We start from the raw sequence: 22,083 nt of genomic DNA, 5'->3' as shown, positions 1-22,083 counted from the left end.
TCCTCTCTAAAAAAATGAATAAATAAAAAAAATAAAAAAATAAAAAGACTTTCAATATGGCCGCAGTAGAGCATTAGATGAAGTGAGGGCCCTTTTGAGCATGGGGCCCTGTGTGACTGCTCAAGTCATGTGCCCATGAAGCCAGCCTGGCTGTGGGCTCTGCCAGCTGCAGCAAGGGAGATGGCAGTGTTACTTTGATTCCAGAGCCTCTAGTGCAAGAGGGTCAGTGGGTAGGGGGCAGGCAGTTCTGCCTCCCCACCAGGCTCTTCCGTGGACTTTCTTCACAGAGGTTTCAGGAGTCATGCCAGAGACACTGTTTCTTAGCCCAGACTCAGCATCTAGAGCTTGTTGCTCCCCACCCACTTGCCTTCTCCATTCAAGAGGCTGAGTTTCCTGGACTGGGGCAGGAGTAGGACTCTGGAGAGAGTGTAGATTGTGTAGGATTAGCTTTGACTGAGGCTAATCTGAGTTTAACTTGGCTTTTAGCTGTGTGAACTCCTTGATAACCTTCCTCATCTGTAAAATGGGATCCTGGTGGTATCTATCTGCTAAAGTTGTTGGGTAGACCACAGCCTGATAATGTGAGGGATTCATATTGGCTGGAGGGACGGGGAAAGGAGGCCTGGAGCCCGAAGGAGAACTCCTGGGTCTCTGGAGAAGAAAGAACTAGGGGCTGGGCATTAATCTAACACTTCCAGAGAGGCCAGCCCAAGGCACCAGGCTGGCGGGGTGGGGCTGAAACGTTCTCCCCTACTATACACTCCCCCAACAGAACACCTCCCAGTGACCCAGATAAGCCGATCTGTTCAAGCAGCGAGGCCCAGGGGCAGGATAGGTTCCCAAATCTGAGTGGGGCTGGGGAGACACAGAAGGTGGGGTCTGTGTGGGAGTTCCCCTTGATTCTGAGATTCAGGAACACTTTGTCTGAGAGCCTCCATGAGAGTCTGAGGGAGTCTTAGGCAAGTCTTGACAAGAAACAGTTGTCAGGAGGGGTCTGGCTGACACCAACCCTCAGGAAAATTATGGGAAAACGGGAACAGAGGGAGAAGGAAAGAAGGCTGAGCCGCCTTTGACAAGGAATAGCTCCTAAGGAATAGCTGGGGCTGTACCATGGCCCCGCAGGCTGGCACTGTGACAGGTGGAAGGAAGTTACGCTACGGGAAGGACTTCCTGACAGTGAGGAATGTGCACTTAAGAAGGAGGTGGGTTATTTATTGGAGTCGGACTTGCCTTGCCATGGCTGTGCTCGTTAAGCAGCAGTCAGCTGTCTTGGACTGAGTGGGCAGAAAACAACCCCCTTTGTGGGTCAGGGAGCCCTTGGTGCCAGAAGCCTCTTTAATCCTGTATTATGAAGTTCCCCTTGGGGCCATCAGGAAGGGGTAAGCAGCCACCATGGGGAGTTTGGGTGCCTCAGAAGTATGTTCCTGAGGTATAAGCTCAGCTGGGAAACTTTCTGGGCCTGATGCTGCTCTAAGAGTGATGGAGATTAGATCATGGGAGGCTCTTAGCAAACTCATGGATAAGAGCCGAATACAATTGTTTTATGTATGTATGTATGTATGTATGTATGTATTTTGAGAGAGAGACAGAAAGGGAGAGAGGGAGTGAGAAGCATCAACTTGTAGGTGTTTTCACTTTATTTGTATATTGATTGCTTCTCATACACACCTTGACTGGGGCCAAGCCAATGTCCCCTTGTTCAAGCCAGAAATCTTGGGCTTTTTATGCTAGTGACATTTGGGCTCAAGCTGGCAAGCTTTGTGATCGTGTGGACAAGCCAGCAACCCCGTGCTAATGGGCCTGCACTCAGAGCCAGTGACCTTGGGACTTTGAACCAGCAACTTCAGTGTTCTGAGTTGACCTTTTATCCACTGCACCAACAACAGTCAGGCTGCAATTGTTTTATTTTTTAAAAGACTTAGCACTGGCCAGTTTGTTCAGTGGATAAAGCATTGGCCCGGCATGTGGACGTCCGGGTTCTATTCCCAGTCAGGGCACACATGAGAAGCGACCATCTGCTTCTCTCCCCCTCCCCCTCCCTCTTCTCTCTCTTTCCCCTCCTCTTGCAGCCAGTGCCTCAATTCGTCGAGCATTGGCCTCAGGCACTGAAGATAGCTCAGTTGATTCAAGCATTGGCCCAGACAGGGGTTACTGGATGGATCCCGGTCGGGGCGCATGTGGGAGTCTGTCTCTCTGTCTCCCCTCTTCCTACTTAAAAAACAAAACGAAACAAAAAGACTATGGCTCAGCTGGAAGTTGAGGTTTGAAGGTTAGACCACTTCAGGGACTTCCCAGTAGGCAGGAGTGGAGAGACCCCACCTTGTGGGTAAGTGAAAAAAAGGAATGTGAAAGATAATGTCATGTCTCCCGTCTGGGAAATCTTGAGCAAGAATAGAAACCACTACTAGCCTTGTTAGACTTGATGTGATGTGATAGATAGAGGAACAGAGAAATGGCTGAAATGACCTAGAAGCTTTCTGGCCTTTTAAACTCTCTGGATAGACAGAGGTGAGAGGAGGGGGAAAGAGAAAGGTGTGTCTCTTTTTATTCCCCTCCCAATCTACCAACTTCCGCCCAAGGCTGGGATCTGTCATAACTCGAGAGGTGGAAATTCTGGTTTCCCTCGCCCAGAGCTCCCATTGCTGACTTTGGCACGATGGGTACCTGGAGGGTCTCACTCCCGGCACGGCCGAGCTGAACCTCTTTCCCTCGCCTCTGGGGCCTGGACCCCCACTCACCTTCCTTCTCTTGGATGGCGCCTTCACCCAAGAGTCCAGACACCTGGGTTCTACGCTGTGGCTGGCTCAAGGGTACGTGAGATGAGACGGGTGGCTCGGGATTGCGGTCCTGGGGAGAAGTTTATGCAAAGACAGTAGAGTCCAAAGAGGCTGTGGGCAGCTGCAGAGGCTGGGAGATAGCCAGCCATTCCTTGCCTTGGAACACATTCCTGGCAATGCTGTTAGCCAGCCTGGTGGGCTGTGTTCTCATTGCCTCCCTACAAGAAGAGGGCCAGGTAGGCCTGTGCATCAAAGACCCGAGCCCAACTGGGGCTAGGGCAAGGTCAGAGCAACTGATTCAGACTTAGTCTGACTGCTTGGGTCATCGGAGGGCTAGGGTAAGTATGAGATGAAGTATCAACAGATCTCAAAGAGTCAGATCTGAGGAATTTTATATTTGAGCATAACAATCTGTACCCCAGAAAGTCCTCTGAGGCTAGGTAATGTTTTGGGATCTGAGGTAGGGGAGGGAGGAAGAAAGGCAAAGAGCAGATAGCAAGGAGGGCCTCCCTGAGAGTAAAGTAAGAGAAGGGCAGAGCGGGGCTGTTGGTGAATGGTGAAAAGAGGTCAGAAGTGCAGGCTGGGGAACCACTGGTGTCCTCCTACCCAGAGGGGCGAGTGAGGCGCTGGCAGGGGCCTGTGAAAATGATGGGTTAGACTCCTTGAGGGCCCTCTGGAAAGGAAACTGTCCCCTCCCCTGCCTCCCCTCCCTACACACTTCTGCTGTCTGGGGCTCTCTGATTGGTCCCTGGGGGGGATGTGGTGAGGATTGCTTACCCAGAGAGTGCCCCTGTGCCTGTTTCCTCAGAGCCATCTGGTGACAGCCTCTGGCTGAGCATGGCCCTACCAGCTTTGGGCCTGGACCCATGGAGCCTCCTAGGCCTTTTCATCTTACAACTGTTCCTGCTGCTGCTGCCAACAACAACCACGGGAAGTGGTGGGCAGGGACCCCTGCCCAGGGTCAAATACCCTGCAGGTAAGTGTGGGGATGGCAACAGCAAGTGGAGGGGCACGGAGGAAAGAGAGAGGGATGGGGGGGATGGACACGGAGAAACAGACTTGCCAGGGAGAAATAGCCTCAGAGAGAGGGAGGGAGGGAGAGGGAGAGAGGGAGAGAGGGAGAGAGAGAGAGAGAGAGAGCCAGAAACGGCCATTCAGACTGAGACAGACAGAAGTGAGAGATGAAACCACTTGGGGTAAAGATTGAGGAAAGAGAGAAGAGGAGCTGGGAGTCCAGGGACCGGGGGCATCACTTCTTCTGATTCTCCAAAATCAGTGATTTTTCTTTCCCTCCTAAAATGTCACCAGCATCAGGTTGGGCACCTCAAACCTGAAATTGCTTTCATGCCCCCAAGTGGCCCCCAAAGCCAAAGCCCATGCTAGAGGATCATCTGTGGACCTGATGACTCAGGTCACTCCAGGCCCATGCCAACCCTGCTGGACCATGCTGTATCTAGTACCATGGACACCGGGGGTGTGAGAACTTGTGGTGGCCTAACTGTGGTACAAGCCCCAGAACCCTGTGGGCACAGCTTAACTGCTTTTTTACTGAGGCTGTGGGGCTGCTGATCCTCTCACCTCCAGGAAGAAGATTCAGGGAAGGACAATGGCCCTGTAGGAGTAGGAGTGGGGGGGGCAGGGGATCGTGGGCATTTAACATCTTTCTGGGGCAATGTGGTAAAGAAAATGCATGCTGCTCATTGATGGAGAGGCCTCCTCTGTGTTGGGTGCTGGGATTACCAACATAAACAAGACTCAGCTCTTGCCTTCAAGGTGCTTATAGCCCAAGCAGAAGCAAATGAACGATGAGACAGTCATACTACAGAGGGAACAGTTCTGTAACAGAGGGGTTATACAGTTCTGGAGGAGGTTGGCCCTTCCAGCACCTGGCCACACACTGTTCCCGAACTCCTCCTATTGGTCCTATCTAAGACTCTGAGCCTTCTAAGGTAACAATGAGCAGTCAATCGTCTAATGAAAAAGTGCAAATGTGCCCTTGAGAGAGGTTTTGAGAAGCTCCTTCCCCCTTGCTGATGGCCAGAGGGACAGGAGCACACATAACCCATCACTACGCCAAGGTGATAGGGAGGACCTAGATGAGCCACCAAGGTTCACCTCCTCGTCCAGGTGACATCCAAGCATGCCCATGGGCCCTTTGAAGAAAGATGTTTTCTTTCTGTTCAGCCTATGGCCATCATTCTAGTGGTGGAAATTTCCTGCAGTAGATAAGGGGACGGAAGTGGGGTTGGTGAGTGGGACCCTGTAACCCACAGCTACTCTGACACAGCCTTTCCTGTGTCTAGCTTTCCTGCGTGTGGCTGCCAACATCCTCCTGTCTGTCTGCCTTCTGCTCCCCCTGCCAGTGAGGACCCAAAGTGTCCTCCCCCACCGCAGCTCCCAGGCCTGGAAGAGCATCCCTGTGCTTCACTTTATTTCCTGTCCCTTTGTCTGTCTCTTGAGTGTGGGCCACCCTCCTCTAGCCAGGCTGTCATTACCCGGTCTTTGGCTATCTCTCCTCCTTACTGTGGGCTCAGTCCACAAAGTTCCTACGGCTGCCAGCAGGGTGGAGTTAAAGGGGAGCTGCTGATGGAGAATGGGTCCAGCTGCCCAGGTCTGCGGAGTACCCTCTGCCAACCTTTTCCCCTCCACTTTGATGTCAGTGGTCAGCTGCCAGCCCACAAGCCCCTCCTCATTCATTCCATCACACCTCTCCCAACAGGGGATGGACGCAGGGCTCTTAGCCTCTTCCACCAGAAGAGCCTCCAGGATTTTGATACTCTGCTCTTGAGTGGTGATGGAAGTACGCTCTATGTGGGGGCCCGAGAGGCCATTCTGGCCTTGAATATCCAGGATCCAGGTGTGCCAAAGCTAAAGAACATGGTGAGGAAGCCAGGGATAACGGAGTGGACTGGGAGTGAGGAGGGGGCTAGCAGTTGCCCTGTGCCAGGGCTGCCTATGGGTGAAAAATTGCCCCATTTCTCTTATCTATATAGTTGACGCTTGAACAACATGGGTTTTTTTTTTAATTTTTTTATTTATTTAATTTTTTAGATTTTATTTATTCATTTTTATTAGGGGGGGGAGAGAGAGAGAGAGAGAGAGAGAGAGAGAACAGGGGGAGGAGCAGGAAATATCAACTCCCATATGTGCCTTGACCAGGGTTTTTGAACCGGCGACCTCAGTGTTCCAGGTCGACGCTTTATCCACTACGCCACCACAGGTCAGGCCAACAACATGGTTTTGAACTATGTGGGTCCACTTCTATGCAGATTTTTCTTCCAATAAATATACAGTTGGCCCTTTGCAACCCCGGGTTTCCCATCCACGAATTCAATCAGCATTTTTGATCTATGGCTGGGTATCCATGGATGCAGAGGGTGGACTATATAAATTGTTCTACCCCATTTTATATGAGGGACTTAAAAGCACCTGTGGAGATCCTGGAACCAACCCCTCATGGGTACTGAGGGACAAACTGTAGTTAGGTTTTGGGGATTCAAAACTTATCTGTGGATTTTTCACTGTGCAAGGGGTTGGTGTTCCTAATCCCTGTGTTGTTCAAGGGTAAACTATATTCAGCAATAATCAACAACTCTTGTTATGTATACCTGGTCTATACAACAGCCAAGAAATACTATAGTGGCCTTACTATTCATTGGTTTAATGATTACTGGTTGAATAATATTAATTGCTAAAATGGCCAAGATGGAAATCATTGACACATGAGAGAAACATTGACGCAAATTGTATCAATAATGTGATATCCACCCACTGGGAGAAATCACCGAAGCTTCTGTGTTAAATTTTGTCACCCTACCCATGGTGAGTATTGGTGACAATCATGTGAGACAGAAAGTGAGAAGGAAGGGAAAAGGGGAGGGAGGGAGAGAGCTAGCAATTATGGAGCATCTCCATGGTTTGTGTTTCTCAGTACAGTCTGTGGGCCACATCACATACAGAATACCTGTTAAAAATGCAGATTCTCAAAAAAAAAAAAGAAGATTCTCTGAGGTGTGACCTAGAAGCTGACATTTTAAACAATTTCTCTAGGAAATGTGTGGTTTGACAACTGCTGCTCCGAATACCATACATTGCCTTAGGCGCTTTACATATGCCACCTTGTTGTGTCCTCCAAAAGCCTGTGAAACTGGACAAAGATCACCCCAACTAGTAAATGGCTGAGCCTGATTTCAACTCAGGTCTGATTTCACAGGCCATGTTCTAGCATGGAGCTACATCCTAATGAATAACAGTATTATTAGAGTAATTGTTCTGGTCACCAACTGATGTTATTATAGCCTATGAGCAGGTCACCAACCACCACGCCTGCTGGTTATTTCACACCAGAGCCAAGAAGGGGATGGCAAGTCAGAGCTAGAGCTAAACACCTCATATCCCTTTCATCTCCCCCATCCCAATTCCCCACTTTAGATATCCTGGCCGGCCAGTGACCAAAAAAAGAGTGAATGTGTCTTAAAGAAGAAGAGCAATGAGGTAAGGAGAGGTGGGGATCTAGGGGCTCTTAGTCGAGAACCCTGGTTTCCCCCAGACCATCACCCCAGGTGATGCAGGCAGCAGAGGCTGCTTGTTTGCATGATTACTGCCTGCATCATGTTCTATGAAGACATATACAGACTGCCTCAGCCTTGCCCAGCCATTTTCCCCACTAGAAAGTGAGGGGCCTTGGAGTTTGGGAGCCCAGGAGTTTGGGGCAAGTGGCCTGGAGGCCTGAATTCTATATCTCCTCCAGACACAGTGTTTCAACTTTATTCGTGTCCTGGTCTCTTTCAATGCCACCCACCTCTACACCTGCGGCACCTTCGCCTTCAGCCCTGCTTGTACCTTCATTGTGAGTTACCTGGCACCCAGCTCTTAGGCACCACGCCTCCTTCCTCACCTCTACTCCTAGCCCATGCTTTGCAACAGTGGAGACCTCTGGTCTTCTAGATGCAAAACCCTCATGGGCTTCCTGGCCCCAGACCAATTTCCCTCTATGTCCCTTTCCCTTCCTCCCTCAGGCCCCTCATTTTCCAGATGTGAGACTCTAGTGTTCTAGTCTCCCATCCTCTCCCCCACTGTAGGGACTTCAAAATTCCCACCTGTTGCCCATCTTGGAGGACAAGGTTGTGGAGGGGAAAGGCCAAAGCCCCTTTGATCCTGCCCATAAGCACACAGCTGTCTTGGTAGGTGAGTATCAGGTTCCCTGGTCCATCCCAACATCTGCTTTCCCAGGTCACTCTGTGACATATGGAATCTGACAGACTTTCCTGAAAGGCAGAGGACAGAGAGAGAGAAATCCAGGAGCCTCAGAGCATAAGATCAGAGGGAGAATCAGACACCCTACCCACTGCCAGCTCCTGCTGAAGCTGCTACAAAGGGGGTGAAGAGAAATGGCTGTGGAGATATACACATAGGCAGCAGGGTCTAGAAAATCTCTGGCAGAAAAGAGGCATGAGATTCACTCAATTCTTCAACAAATAGGTACTGCGTGAACATCTCCTGTGGTATGCCAGGCATTGTTCTAACAACTTAAGAAGAAATCACAGCCCTGTGCTCTCCCAGACACAAACCATTACAGACTTCCCAACTTCGCTTCTTAAAGAAGGTGGCCTTTGGCTTTTGAGTGGGACCTAAAAAGACAGGTAGATGGGTGGGGAAAAGAGTAGGACTTAAGGTGTGGAAGCAGCAAACACAGTCACCTTCTGGGAACAATGAGTGATTCTATTTGGCAAGTGGTTCAGCTGGGTGTGTTGGGGAGTAGCTAGAAAATGGTTGGAAAAGTGCCCAAACACAGAAAGCCAGGAGAGTTGGCCATTTTCTGTGGGCAGAAGGACCTGAGTGGGGTGCTCAAGTTGGGGACTGTGAGGTGGGCTTTGGAGCTCCCCAGGAAGGTGTAGAACGAATGAGACTATGTGAATGCTAGCCCCAGACTCAGACAGGTCTGAGGGTACAAGACACCTTCCAACTGATAATGTCTCTCCCCACGTCTTCCTCACCAAGATGGGATGCTCTATTCGGGCACCATGAACAACTTCCTGGGCAGTGAGCCCATCCTGATCCGCACGCTGGGATCCCAGCCTGTCCTCAAGACAGACAATTTCCTCCGCTGGCTGCAACGTAAGAACCTGAGCCCCACCCAGTACAGGTCTGGCCCCCTTCCTCCGAGTCCCAGAGATTTGGCAATTCACTCAACTCTCATTTGTTGAACGCATACTTCGTTCAAGGCAGTACTGTTAGGCGCTGGGGGTATAGCAGAGAAGGAGACAAAGCTCTCGTACTCATCTAAATAAAGAGGTAATAATACACACACACACACACACACACACACACACACACCCGTCCACCCGATGGCCACCCTCGATCAGCTGTGGGGCCCGAGGCATCCAGTCTCCTGGCCTGCAGAGACAACCTAAGGGTTTTCACCAAGGGGATCCCAGGGCATCCAAGTGCTCAATCCCTAAGCCTATCTGCCTCTCCCCTCCATTCTCCACCCCCACCCCCACCCCGTCGCAGCGGACGCCTCCTTTGTGGCAGCCATCCCTTCTACTCAGGTCGTCTACTTCTTCTTTGAGGAAACAGCCAGCGAGTTCGAGTTCTTCCACAAGCTCCACACATCCCGGGTGGCCAGAGTCTGTAAGGTCCGCCGCCTGGGCGGGAGGCGGGGCTGACATGGAGGAGCCAATAGGGAGATGGCAGAGGCGGGGCTGAGAGCCTACTACCCTGTAGAGGGGGAAAGGCGGGTCAGCGGGCGGGGACTTGCTCTGGAGGTGCCCCTGACTCAGCCTGTCCCCTAGAACGACGTGGGCGGTGAAAGGCTGCTGCAGAAGAAGTGGACCACCTTCCTGAAGGCTCAACTGCTATGCACCCAGCCCGGGCAACTGCCCTTTAACGTCATCCGCCATGCGGTCCTGCTGCCGGCCAATTTCTCCACCGATCTCCAAGTCTACGCAGTCTTCACCTCTCAATGGTGAGCCCCTGGGTGGGAACGTGGGGGCTAAATGCGAGATCTCAGACCAGCGCCCAGGATGCCCTCACTGGCCACGAGGGGTAGGAACTGACGTGAGCCGAACACAGATCGTCACCACTTCTCAGGAAGTAGATTTATGCCCTCCATGTAGGTGGGGGAAAATAAAGCTTAGAGAGATATTAGTTTATATGCTGCCTGGTTCCAAAAAGGATAGGAGGCAGCTTACAAAACGCAGCCATTAAAATAAAATAAAGTAAAATAAAAAACCAATAAGGAAATGGGAATAAAGGGAGAATAAGAGAAGTCAAGGATAGGATCCACACATTACAAATGTTTGTCATTTATGCAGTCTCTGGATGCCAGTCACAAATTTAGCTCTGAGCTTCTTAATGGCCAGAGCAAGAAAGGAAACACCATTAGCATCATAAGCTAAAAAATATAGCCATTGCTTAGAGGCTAAGAAAGGTTAACTGATTTGCTGTGGTCTGACTCCACAGTGTTTTAGATACCTGCTGACAACGTGTCAGGTAGCAGAGGTATCTGGTGTAAACAGGGTCAGGTATGTATGTGTGCCACAGTCAAATTAAAGAGAACAGGGAAAATAGACCTGTCTCCACAGACCAGGGCTGAAGGAATAAAAATAGTCTTGTGGTCAGGCTCTGGTTCATTCTCTGAGGACCAGGAATCTGTGGGACCTCCAGGATGAGAGCTTCACCTGGAGCCTGTCAGGAACTGGTTACACTGCCTCTCTGATGGGTAACCCTAGGGCCTAAGCCCTAGTTAATTCTCTTTAAGGATAATCACACTTCAGATCCTGAAATGGGCCAAAGCCAAGGACCCTCCTAGCTCTTAACACCACAACTAGGAGAAGGAAAGGCAGCTTGAGGCTGACACAACACTCCACATTCCTGCCCTTCTGGGTTTCTCACCAAGGGTGGGCCAGGGCTGGAGGGGGTGCTTCCTGATATAAGTGAGGAGATCATAGACAATGTCCCCTCTGGCTGTCTCCAGGCAGATCGGCGGAACCAGGAGCTCCGCTGTCTGTGCCTTCTCTCTCAAGGATATCAAACGTGTCTTTGAGGGGAAGTACAAGGAATTAAACAAAGAAACTTCACGATGGACTACTCATGATGTCCCTGATGATATCAGTCCTCGGCCAGGCAGCGTGAGTACCATTTTCCACACTGAGCAAAGCCCCCTCTCCCCAACAGAGACACACACATAATGCATTTATCAAAGTACCTATCTTGGCATAAAAAATTCCTAATAAATGTCAGTGCTCCTCTTCGCCACCAACAGTCCTATCTGCTCAGATATACACCAGGTCCAGCTGCCCACATTTCACACATGTCCAGTCCCGTCCTACACATAGAGCACTCCCTTCCATCCCAGCTAAGTACATACCAAACACCTGGGTATCTCACCAAGGAAACAGGAGCATGGGCTGTGCTGAGAGCATCTTCACCTGCATTTCTTATTTAACTTTTGGGTTTTGATTAGAGTACACCATTTCAAGGATCATATAGATTTACATGATTGGTTACAAGAAACAGTCCTATTCTACCCCCTACCCTTCACTTTTTCCTTTCTGGAGAAAACCAGCTTTAATTCTTTTTTTCTTTTTTTTTTTTTTTTTTAGCATGCACACACATGCACGTGCAAGAGAGAGAGAGATAGACAGAAGGGAAGGGAGAGAGATGAGAAGCATCAACTCATAGTTGCGCCACTTTAGTTGTTCATTGATTGCTTCTCATATGTGCCTTGACCAAGGGCTGCACCCAAGCCAGTGACCCCTTACTTAAGGTAGCGAACTTGGGCTCAAGCCAGCGATCTTGGGCTTCAAGCCAGTGACTTTGGGATTATGTTGATGAACCTGCACTCAACTGGCAACCTTGGGGTCTTGAACCTTGGACCTCAGCGTCCCAGATCGATGCTCTATCCACTATGCCAATCAGGTTCAGCTTCAATTCTTTTAGTATTTATCTCCATATCTCTAAATAATATACTTTTTTATTACATCTTTTTTTTGAGATTTTATTTATTGATTTCACAGAGAAAGGAGAGATGGGTGGGGGAACAAGAAGTATCAACTCATAGTTGCTTCACTTTAGTTGTTCATTGATGGTTGTATGTGCCTTGACCCAGCAAACCCAGGGTTTTGAACCAGCAACCTCAGCATTCTGGGTTGATGCTTTATCTACTGCGCCACCACAGACAAGGCTTATTATTACAGCTTGATGTTTCAGTTTCAAGCAGTATCTATTGAATTCCCATTCTGGAAGGGGAGAATTTAACTATGTTTCCCCACCCAGTGGTGTGCTAGAGCTAGCTTGCAGCAACTAGCAAAAACTCTTTTTGCACATCTCTTTCCAAGTTCCTGTCCAGTGACGTTACATTGGTAACTTGAAATTGATCATGTGGGAATATAAACCACAGGAATCAGCAAATCAGGGCTCCCCCATCCCTCACTCCAGAGCTGCCTTCCCATCACACCAGTGCACCCACCCCTTTGGTTAGATTAATATTTATGAGTCTTATCCTTTACAGATTAGCCAAGTATTGTAGCAAGCCATGATTATTTTTCCTTTTGCATAATATTTTATTTTCCCTGGGGTTAGTAATTATTTTGATGTTTCTTTGCTTGCTTTATTTTCTAAGTTCTTATCTTTAATCCCAAACTTTATTTTTTAAGTGAAAGAGAGTTAGTTTATTGGTGAAGCAGTGAGACTCAGAGTGGCTACTCCATAAGCAGAGCAGCCAACCCCAAACTTTTACTAAATTATCTGAATCTCTTCTAAAGACAGACCTGTTAGGTGTTCCAATAGTTTCAACTCCTTCCTGTCTACTGCTGCCATCTACAAGCTGCCATCCTGGAATCTGCCATCTTGGAATCTCTCTTCTTCATCCTTTTGGCTGTTCCCTTTCCTTCCTTTCCTTCTTTTCCTTCCTTCCCTTCCTGCCCGCCCTCCCTCTCTCCCTCCCTCCCTCCCTTCCTTCCTTCTTTCTTTTTGCCTTTCTTGTGATGATCTCATGTTTCTTGCATTTCATGGCTTCTGTTCCTTCTCCTCCACCTACTCTTCTTCCTCCTCCTTATTTTAGTGGATGATAGTCTGTAGATTTCTAGATGGGGAAATATTATAGTAAAATATTCTGAGACCTTGAATATCTGAAAATGTCTTTATTCTACTTTCACTTTTGACAGTATGGCTAGGTACATGTAATTTTAGAATAGAAATAATCTTCCTTAAAAACTTTGAAGGCTTGCTCTATTATCGTCTAGCTTCCAGTGCTGCTGTTGAGAAGCCCAAAGCTCTTCTGATCCCTAACTCTTTGAATGTCATCTGGTTTTTTATCTGGTTTTTTCTCACAGGAATCTTTTAATGTTCTTTTTTTTTAATTTTTATTTATTTTTTACAGAGACAGAGAGAGTCAGAGAGAGGGATAGACAGGGACAAACAGACAGGAACGGAGAGAGATGAGAAGCATCAATCATTAGTTTTTCATTGCATATTGCAACACCTTAGTTGTTCATTGGTTGCTCTCTCATACGTGCCTTGACCGCGGGCCTTCAGCAGACCGAGTAACCCCTTGCTGGAGCCAGCGACCTTGGGTTCAAGCTGGTGGGCTTTTCCTCAAACCAGATGAGCCCGCACTCAAGCTGGCGACCTCGGGGTCTCGAACCCGGATCCTCTGCATCCCAGTCCGACGCTCTATCCACTGCGCCACCGCCTGGTCAGGCTCTTACAGGAATCTTGTAGGGTCTTTTCTTTGTTCCTGACTGTTGTGAAATTTTACAATATTTTGCTTTGTTGAGATTCTGTCCATTTATTGTGCTAGACATTCAATTTGCCCCTTCAGCCGGAAATTTAGTTCCTTCAGTTCTGAGAAATTTTCTTGGACTATTTCCTCTTTTTTCATTCAACAAATATTTTCTGAGACCACTTGCCACTGTTCCAGGCACTGAGGATACAGCAGTGAATAAAATAAATCCCTTTTCTCATGAGGCTGACATTTTAATGTTAGTGTATTTCTCTCTCTCTCTTTTTTTTTTTTTTTTTTTTTTGAGAGAGAGAGAGACTGGAACATCGAGCTCCTCTATGTTCCCTGACCAGGGAGTCAAACCAGTGAAGCTTCAGGCTCCAGAATGAGGTTCCAATCAACCGAGCTATCTGACCTGGGCTTAATTTTCATGGATATTTGTTATTTTCATTTCTTTCTTCTTCTTCTTCTTTTTTTTTTAGATGAGAGAAGGGGTGATAGACTCTCGCATGTGCCCTGACTGGGATCCACCCAGCAGCCCCATTTAGGGCCAGTGCTCGAGTACCAAGCTATTTTTAGCACCTGAGGCTAATGTGCTCCAGTGGTGCTGTCCTCAGCATTCAAGGCCACACTCAAACCAATCAAGCCACTGCTGAAGAGGGAAAGAAGGGGGAGAGGAAGGGGGAAAGATGCAAATGGTCACATCACTTCTCTTGTGTTCCCTGACCAGGAATTGAACCTGGGATGTCCATATACCAGGCCAATACTCTGTCCACTGAGCCACTGGCCAGGGCCTTTATTGGATTTTATTTTAGAGAGACAGGGAGAAGAAGGGATAGAGAGGGGAGGGGAAGGGAAGCATTTGTTGTTCCACTCAGTCGTGCATTCCTTGGTTGCTTCCCGTGTGTGCTCTGACTAGGATGGAAACCACAACCCTGTCATTTTGGGATGATACTCTTAACCAACTGAGCTAATCCACCAGGGCATTTTTCTCTTCTTTCTGGACTTCTTGGACTGGTCCTCTAACTTTTAAAACCCTTTCTTCTTTTCTTTTCTTTTCTTTTTTTTAGAGAAAGAGACATACATATAGACAGACAGGAAGGGAGAGAGATGAGAAGCATCAACTCATAGTTGCGGCACCTTAGTTGTTCACTGACTGCTTTCTCATATGTGCCTTGACCCAGGGGCTCCAGCCAAACCAGTGACCCTTTGCTCAAGCCAAGCCAGCAACTTTGGGCTCAAGCCAGTGACCTTTGGGCTCAAGCCAGCGACCATGGGGTGATGTCTCTGATCCCATGCTCAAGCCAGCAACCTGGCTCTCAAGCTAGTGAACCTGTGCTCAAGCGGCGACCCCAGGGTTTCAAACCTGGGTCCTCAGGCTGACACTCTATCTACTGCACCATCACCTAGTCAGGCACAAACCCTTTCTGATTTTCTAAGGCTTTAGTTTGGTTCTACTTTTTGGGCGAGTGCTTCAACTTTATCTTCTAATCCTTCAGATTTTAAATTTCTGCTAAAATATATAATTTCTCAGATTTTTTTTTTTTTTTAACAGAGACAGAGTCAGAGAGAGGGATAGACAGGGACAGACAGGAACAGGGAGATGAGAAGCATCAATCATTAGTTTTTCGTTGCACATTACGACACCTTAGTTGTTCATTTATGTTCATTTATTGCTTTGTCATATATGCCTTGACTGCAGGCCTTCAGCAGACCAAGTAACCCTTTGCTCGAGCCAGTGACCTTGGGTCCAAGCTGGTGAGCTTTTGCTCAAGCCAGATGAGCCCGCGCTCAAGCTGGCGACTTCGGGGTCTCGAACCTGGGTCCTCGGCATCCCAGTCTGATGCTCTATCCACCTCGCCACTGCCTGGTTAGGCAGATTTTTTTTTTTAGCTTAAAATATTTCTTTTATAAAAATGTTTTATTTTGCCTGGCAGACAGATTTTTTTTGACCTTTAAATATTTCTTTTATAAAAATGTTTTATTTTGCCTGACTAGGCGGTGGCGCAGTGGATAGAGCATCGGACTGGTATGCTGAGGACTCAGGTTCGAGACCCCGAGGTTGCCAGCTTGAGCATGGGCTCATCTGGCTTGAGCAAAACTCACCAGCTTAGACCCAAGGTCACTGGCTCGAGCAAAGGGTTACTCGGTTTGCTGAAGGCCCACGGTCAAGGCATATATGACAAAGCAATAAATGAACAACTAAGCTGTCGCAACAAAAAACTGATGATTGATGCTTCTCATCTCTCTCCATTCCTGTCTGTCTGTCCCTATCTATCCCTCTCTCTGACTCTCTCTCTGTCCCTGTAAAAAAAAAAAGAAAAAAAAGTTTTATTTTTCCTCTGGTGGTGCAGTGGATTAAGTATCAACCTGGAATACTGAGGCCCTAGGTTCAAAACCCTGGGCTTGCCCAGTCAAGGCATATACAAAAAACAACTACAAGTTGGCCCTGGCCGGTTGGCTCAGTGGTAGAGTGTCGGCCTGGTGTGCGGAAGTCCTGGGTTCAGTTCCCCGCCAGGGCACACAGGGGAAGCGCCCATCTGCTTCTCCACCCCTCCCCCTCTCCTTCCTCTCTGTCTCTCTCTTCCCCTCCTGCAGCCGAGGCTCCATTGGAGCAAAGATGGCCTGGGTGCTGGGGATGGCTCTGTGGCCTCTGCCTCAGGCGCTAGAATGGCTCTGGTTGCAAGAGGGACGCCCCGGATGGGCAGAGCGTCGCCCCCTGGTGGGCGTGCCGGGTGGATCCTGGTCGGGCGCATGCAGGTGTCTGTCTGACTGCCTCCCCGTTTCCCCTTCAGAAGAAAAATAAATACAAACCCCCCCTCAAAAAAAACAAAAAAACAACAACTACAAGTTGATGCTTCTCACTGCTTGCCCCCCTCTGTCTTTCTCTCCCTCTCTTCTCTCTCTAAAAAAATTGATAAAGTAAAAATCTTAAAAAAAAAAAAGTTCTATTATGGAGAATTTCAAAGATATCCAAAGTACTGACCAGGTGGTGGTGCAGTGGGTAGAGTGTCGGACTGGGATGCAGAGGACCCAGGTTTGAGACCCCGAGGTCGCCAGCTTGAGCGCAGGTTCATCTGGTTTGAGCAAAAGCTCACCAGCTTGGACCGAAGGTCGCTGGCTGGAGCAAGGGGTTACTCGGTCTGCTGTACCTCACGGTCAAGGCACATATGAGAAAGCAATCAATGAACAACTAAAGTGTCGCAATGAAAAACTGATGATTGATACTTCTCATCTTTTCATTCCTATCTGTCAGTCCCTGTCTATCCCTCTCTCTGACTCTCTCTCTATCTCTGTAAAGAAAAAGAAAAAGATATCCAAAGTAGACAGAATGGTATACTGAACCTCCATATACCCATCAGCCAGCTTCAACCCATAGCCAGTCAAACTTGTTTCATCTATACTTCACCTACGTCCTCCCTTATTATTTTGAAGCAAATTCTGGACATCATATAATTTCATCTGTAATTTACTATGGCTTCTATACTGAATTACCACAATCTTGGTGGCTGAACACAACAGAAATTTATTCTCTCTCACAGTTCTGGAAGCCAGGAGTTCAAAATCAAAACCCTTCTGGAGGTTCTGAGAGAGAATTTGTTTCATGCGTCTCTTAGCTTTCAGTTGGCTATTGGCAGTCCTTGGTGCTCCTTGGCTTATAGACACCTCACTCCCGTCTCTGCCTCTCTCATCACTTTGCCATCTCCTCTATGTGTCTCCTCTACTTTTCATATAAGGACACTTGTTATTTGATTTAGAGCCCATCATAATCCAGAATGAGCTCATTTTGAGATTTTAAATTATATCTCCAAAGACCCTTTTTGCAAAAAGGTCACACTCATAGGTTTTATTTTATTTTGTTTAGCAGAAGAGCTTAGATATTTATTTAGGTTACCTATGGCATTAGTTGTTATTACTATATGGAGATTTTAGTAAGAGGTGATTTTTAGCAACTGTATGAATACTAAAAGATGTAATTTTGGGCCCTGGCAGACTGGCTCAGTGGGTAGAATGTCAGCCTGGTGTGTGGAAGTCCTGGTTTGATCCCTGGTCAGGGCACAAGTGAGAAGCAACCACCTGCTTCTCTTCCCCTCCCTTCCCCCCTTTTCTCTCTTTCTTCCCTTCTCACAGCCAGTGGCTCAATTGGTTCAAGCATCAGTCCAGGTGCTGAGGATAGCTCGGTTGGTCCAAATGTTGGCCTCAGGTGCTGAGAATAGCTCAGTTGATTCGAGCATCAGCGTCAGATGAGGGTTGCTGGGTGGATTCCATTCAAGGCGCACACAGGAGTCTGTCTCTGCATCTCCCTTCCTCTCACTTAAAAGAAAAAGATATAATTTTGACACATGTTTTAGTTTCACATCTTTTATTTGGCCTGTGTACCTGTTGGGAGACAACAGTTGTTCTTTGGAACAAACTTTTATCAGGTTTTGTAGAAATGATTGACTTGCAAGAGATCACCTATAAATGTTCTGTGATACCACTTAACTAGAACAGATGGGAGCTGCTGCAGGTTAGGGCTCCTTAGGGAGCTTCATAGCACTCACAAGGAAGAGACAGAAGATCTGGAGAAGGAGTGGATACACTGTGAGTCTTGGTGGACTGTGAGTACAGAGATGGTTTTTTCCATACTAAAGACATCCCTTCAACTTGGCACCTCAGGCAGTGAGAACTCAGGCCATCAACACCACTATGTACTGAGTTGTAACTATTAGTTACAGGAGCTCTTCTTCATTCCTAAATATTGATGACATGATAAAAGCAGAAGTAGAGGTTGTGAAAAGATAAAGAATGGAACACAATAAGTCTCTAGGTGTTTCCTTTACTCTGAATTTGCCTTTGGCCAGCATGGCCTCCCACAATATATGAACAATATCCAGGAACACCCCAGATAAGGTTAACTTTGACCATAAGCAATGATCACAGTATTGGAAGGGAATATGGAGAGGACACAACCTCTGGCTGACCCGAGAGCTGGCCCCAGACAATCACATTCACAGGTTTTAGATGGACATATTTTTTGGGGGGTTACCATTCAACCTACTATATCATCCATAAATATTTTAGTATGTATCTCTAAAAGGCAGGGCTTTAAAAAGTACCCATAGTACCATTATCACACCAAAAAAGTAATAATTCCTTAATATAATACACATTTGTGTTCAAATTTCTAATAGCCTCATAGATGTCATAAGAGTATTTTAAAATATAGTTTGTTTGTTTATTTGAGTCAAAACCTAAATAAGACCTATAAATTTGGATTGGTTATCCTTTCAATAAATCTCTTAATCTAGATGTTCCCTTTCTATCTTCTTTTTTTTCTCTTGCAATTTGTCATGTAGAATTTTTCATAATCTGAACTTGATGATTTTGCATCTCAATGGTAGAATATAAGTATTTTCTGTGCGTTGGTGTTTGGATCTAGAGACTTGATCAGATTAAACTTTGATTGGGGAGGGGCGAGACTACTTCATCGTGGTTAGTGTGTTTTTTCTTCAGAACATATGTAATGTCTGGCTGTCCTCTTAAAGTAAGACCTCCTCTTTTGTAGCATTACGTTCTTGTTTCATGGGTGCACCGTCTTCACTTATCTCTCTTACGATAATATTGATACTTTGGTGTGAAGTTTTCTTTTCTCTGAATCATTTGTGTTTCCTCTTAGGTTTTCATTTGTCCATTTTTTCTATTTGTTTGCTTTGGTCTCTTTCATAATCATGGTTTCACTCACATGTCTGGTAATCCTTGGCTATCTACTCATATTTAAGAGCAGGGGACCATGAAGCTATTTGGAAACCTCTGTGCCCTTGGGTATGACTTGGCAACTTGAGCTCATGTAGCTCCACTGAAGATAGTCTAGCCAGGCTGTTTTTGGGGGGGACCTTCAATGTTAATATCTTTAAAGCTCTCCTATGGGACCTTTAGTCAGTGTTCCCAGAGCAGACATTTCTGTCTTCTGTTTGGAGGAAGATAGTCTGGTTTCTGGTGTCAGGGAGCCATGGGGGAAGAGGGTTGAGGGTGTGGAAGAGTCTCCGCTTGCACTGTGCCTAACTACACTTACTCCCCTGCCTTTACGGAGGTGCCCTCCTCAACCGTGCTTGCTTTCATTCATCCAGAGACCCTCTGTCTTACCCTCTCCAGTGAATGAACCCCCAGTCTTGGGCCAGGGCATGGAAGGGACAGTCACTCAGGTGTATGTAGCTGGGAAGAGATCTTCCTGTTTTTTTTTTTAACATATTTTCCCATAATTCTCTTTGTTCAGTCCTCCTTTTACCCACTTCCAGAGGCGACTGGAGCCACTAATTCATGAACTTTAGAAACTGTCTTGTAAACCAGATAGCTTTAGACTACTCCAGGGCCATCTTAAGAAGATTGTTTTTTTAAGTCTTTTACTATTTATTAATTTGTTATCCAACTTCTAAATGTGGGGCTTTTGCCTCCTCTCCTATTCTCCCACCTCTGTAAATTTGCCTTTAAAAAAAAAGCCTCATTGAGAGGAAGCAAGAGTAGGTACATATGCTCATTGTGGCATCAAAATGAGATATAGATATTGCCTGACCAGGTAGTGGTGCAGTGGATAGAGAGTTGACCTGAGATGCTGTGGACCTAGGTTTGAAACACCTAGGTTGCTGGCTTGAGCACGGGGTCACTGGCTTGAGTGTGGGATCACAGACATGACCCCATGGTCGCTGGCTTGAGCCCAAGGTCTCTGGCTTGAGTAAGGGGTCACTGGCTCAGCTGAAGCTCCCTGGTCAAGGCACATATGAAAAAGCAGTCAATGCCCTAGCCAGATAGCTCGGTTGGTTAGAGCATTGTCCCAAAACACAGAGGTTGATGGTTTGATCCTCAGTCAGGGCACATACAGGAACAGATTTTTCTGTCTCTTCCCTGCTCTCTCCCTTCCTGTCTCTAAAATAAATAAAATAAACATTTGAGAGAGAGAGAGAGAGAAAGCAATCAATGAACAACTAAAGTGCTGCAACTATGAATTGATGCTTCTCATCTCTCTGCCTTCCCTGTCTGTCTATCTCTCACTAAAAAGGGGGGGGGGGAAATAGAGGTTATTACCTCATTTTATAGATGAGGAAATTAAAGCTCCTAAAAGTGGAGTACCTTGTTTGCGGACACAGCTTGTAGGTGACAGAGCTGAGGTTGGCCCTAAGACAGCGCTCTTGGGTATGAAGGAGAAAGATCCTGACTAAAGATTATAGCACAGGTACCCCAAGAGCCCTAGCATGCTGGTGTTGGCAGGACCTTTAGAGAACTGGTTCAGCCCCCTCATTTTATGGATGAGAAAAGGAAGCCCAGAGTGGAGAAGAAACTCTCCCAGAATCATGCAGCAACTTCGTGCAAAACCTTGATGAGAAACACACCTTGCCACACCACCCCTTTCTGTGACATCTTTCATTTAATCACTGATTCAGCAAACATTTATTGGGTATCAACTGTGTGCCGCATCCTGTGCTAAGATATGAGTAAAACAGAGTCCTTGCCTGCAAAAGGCCCTCAACCCGCTTCCTGCTGGCTGCGAGGCATCCTTGATGAAGGTGTGGAAGATGAGGAAAGTCACAATGGCTAACATTTACTGAGTCCTTAATTCAAGCCAATCACTGTTCTGATTACGTTCTGTGTAATACCATTCATCTTCACAGCAAGCCTGTCATGTATTGCTAATATGCCCAATTTACTGATAGGGAATATAGAGGCTGGAATTCAAAGCCAGGCAGCTCCAGAGTCTGAACCTTAACCATCCAGAGATAAGAACTGCCATGGAGGAAGGCAGAGGAGATTAGCAGAGGGAGAAGAAGGGAAGGAAGCATCAATGGGCGAGCTGACAGGAAGGAGGAAGCTGACCTGATCTGCCTTCTGCCCCCTTCAGTGCCCCGTGGGCCCTTCCTCTGATAAAGCCTTGACCTTCATGAAGGACCATTTCCTGATGGATGGACAGGTGGTGGGAAAGCCCCTGCTGGTGAAGTCTGGTGTGGAGTACACACGACTTGCGGTGGAGACAGCCCAGGGCCTTGATGGGCACAGCTATCTGGTCATGTACTTGGGTACCGGTGAGTAAAGGGCTCCGGACATTCCTCAGGGGACTAGAGCAGAGGAGGGAAATCTTTGAGTTCATTCATGTGTGCATTTATTCAATAAATGTTTTCTGAGCACCTACTATGAGCCTGGCACCCCGTTAGGCTCTGAAAATACTGTGGGGAAACAAAACAGCTCAGTCCCTACTTTTTCTGAGCTTTCAATCTGGTCAGGGAGACAACACAAGGGCTTTGGTGGCCTTAGCAAGAGCTGTTTATTTTATGAGGGAAAGCATGTTAGAGAGGGGAGGGGAGGGGAGCTGGACTCAGCAAGTACAGAGATCTTTCCTTCACGAGGCTTGACTGTGAAGTGGAAGAGAGGAATGAGGTGACTGGAGGAGGGTGTGGGGTCCATCCAGCATTCTCTTTTTAAATACAGGAAACATTGTCGGGATTCAGGAGAGAGGGAGATGGTGAGAGATGGGCCGACAAGGGGATAATTGGCAGGTGAAGTTGCAGAGGGAGCAGGAAGCCAGAGTCCAGGAAACAGGTGGAGAGACTG

At 47.4% G+C, this 22,083-nt stretch overlaps 1 protein-coding gene across 7 annotated transcripts in view; it reads left to right on the top strand.

The window, feature by feature from the left end:
* SEMA4A (semaphorin 4A) overlaps positions 1-22,083 on the top strand; it is a 31,511-nt gene that overhangs the window by 6,032 nt on the left and 3,396 nt on the right. For 4 of the 7 annotated variants that reach the window (XM_066362210.1, XM_066362209.1, XM_066362211.1 and 1 more), the window contains exons 2-11: positions 3,586-3,753; positions 5,497-5,657; positions 7,209-7,271; positions 7,528-7,626; positions 7,859-7,964; positions 8,778-8,894; positions 9,291-9,415; positions 9,572-9,744; positions 10,756-10,909; positions 21,377-21,557. In XM_066362210.1, coding sequence (XP_066218307.1) covers positions 3,615-3,753; positions 5,497-5,657; positions 7,209-7,271; positions 7,528-7,626; positions 7,859-7,964; positions 8,778-8,894; positions 9,291-9,415; positions 9,572-9,744; positions 10,756-10,909; positions 21,377-21,557 — 1,318 coding nt within the window. In that variant the 5' untranslated portion in view covers positions 3,586-3,614. Of the gene's footprint in view, positions 1-1,181; positions 1,203-1,231; positions 1,380-2,579; positions 2,811-3,585; positions 3,754-5,496; positions 5,658-7,208; positions 7,272-7,527; positions 7,627-7,858; positions 7,965-8,777; positions 8,895-9,290; positions 9,416-9,571; positions 9,745-10,755; positions 10,910-21,376; positions 21,558-22,083 lie in introns of those variants that run through there. The other 3 variants (XM_066362214.1, XM_066362208.1, XM_066362207.1) reach the window with 3 other exon arrangements.

The sequence above is a fragment of the Saccopteryx leptura genome, chromosome 2 (assembly GCF_036850995.1).
Source record: "Saccopteryx leptura isolate mSacLep1 chromosome 2, mSacLep1_pri_phased_curated, whole genome shotgun sequence".
Lineage (NCBI taxonomy): Eukaryota > Metazoa > Chordata > Mammalia > Chiroptera > Emballonuridae > Saccopteryx > Saccopteryx leptura.
This window is presented reverse-complemented; position numbering and strand designations above follow the sequence as displayed.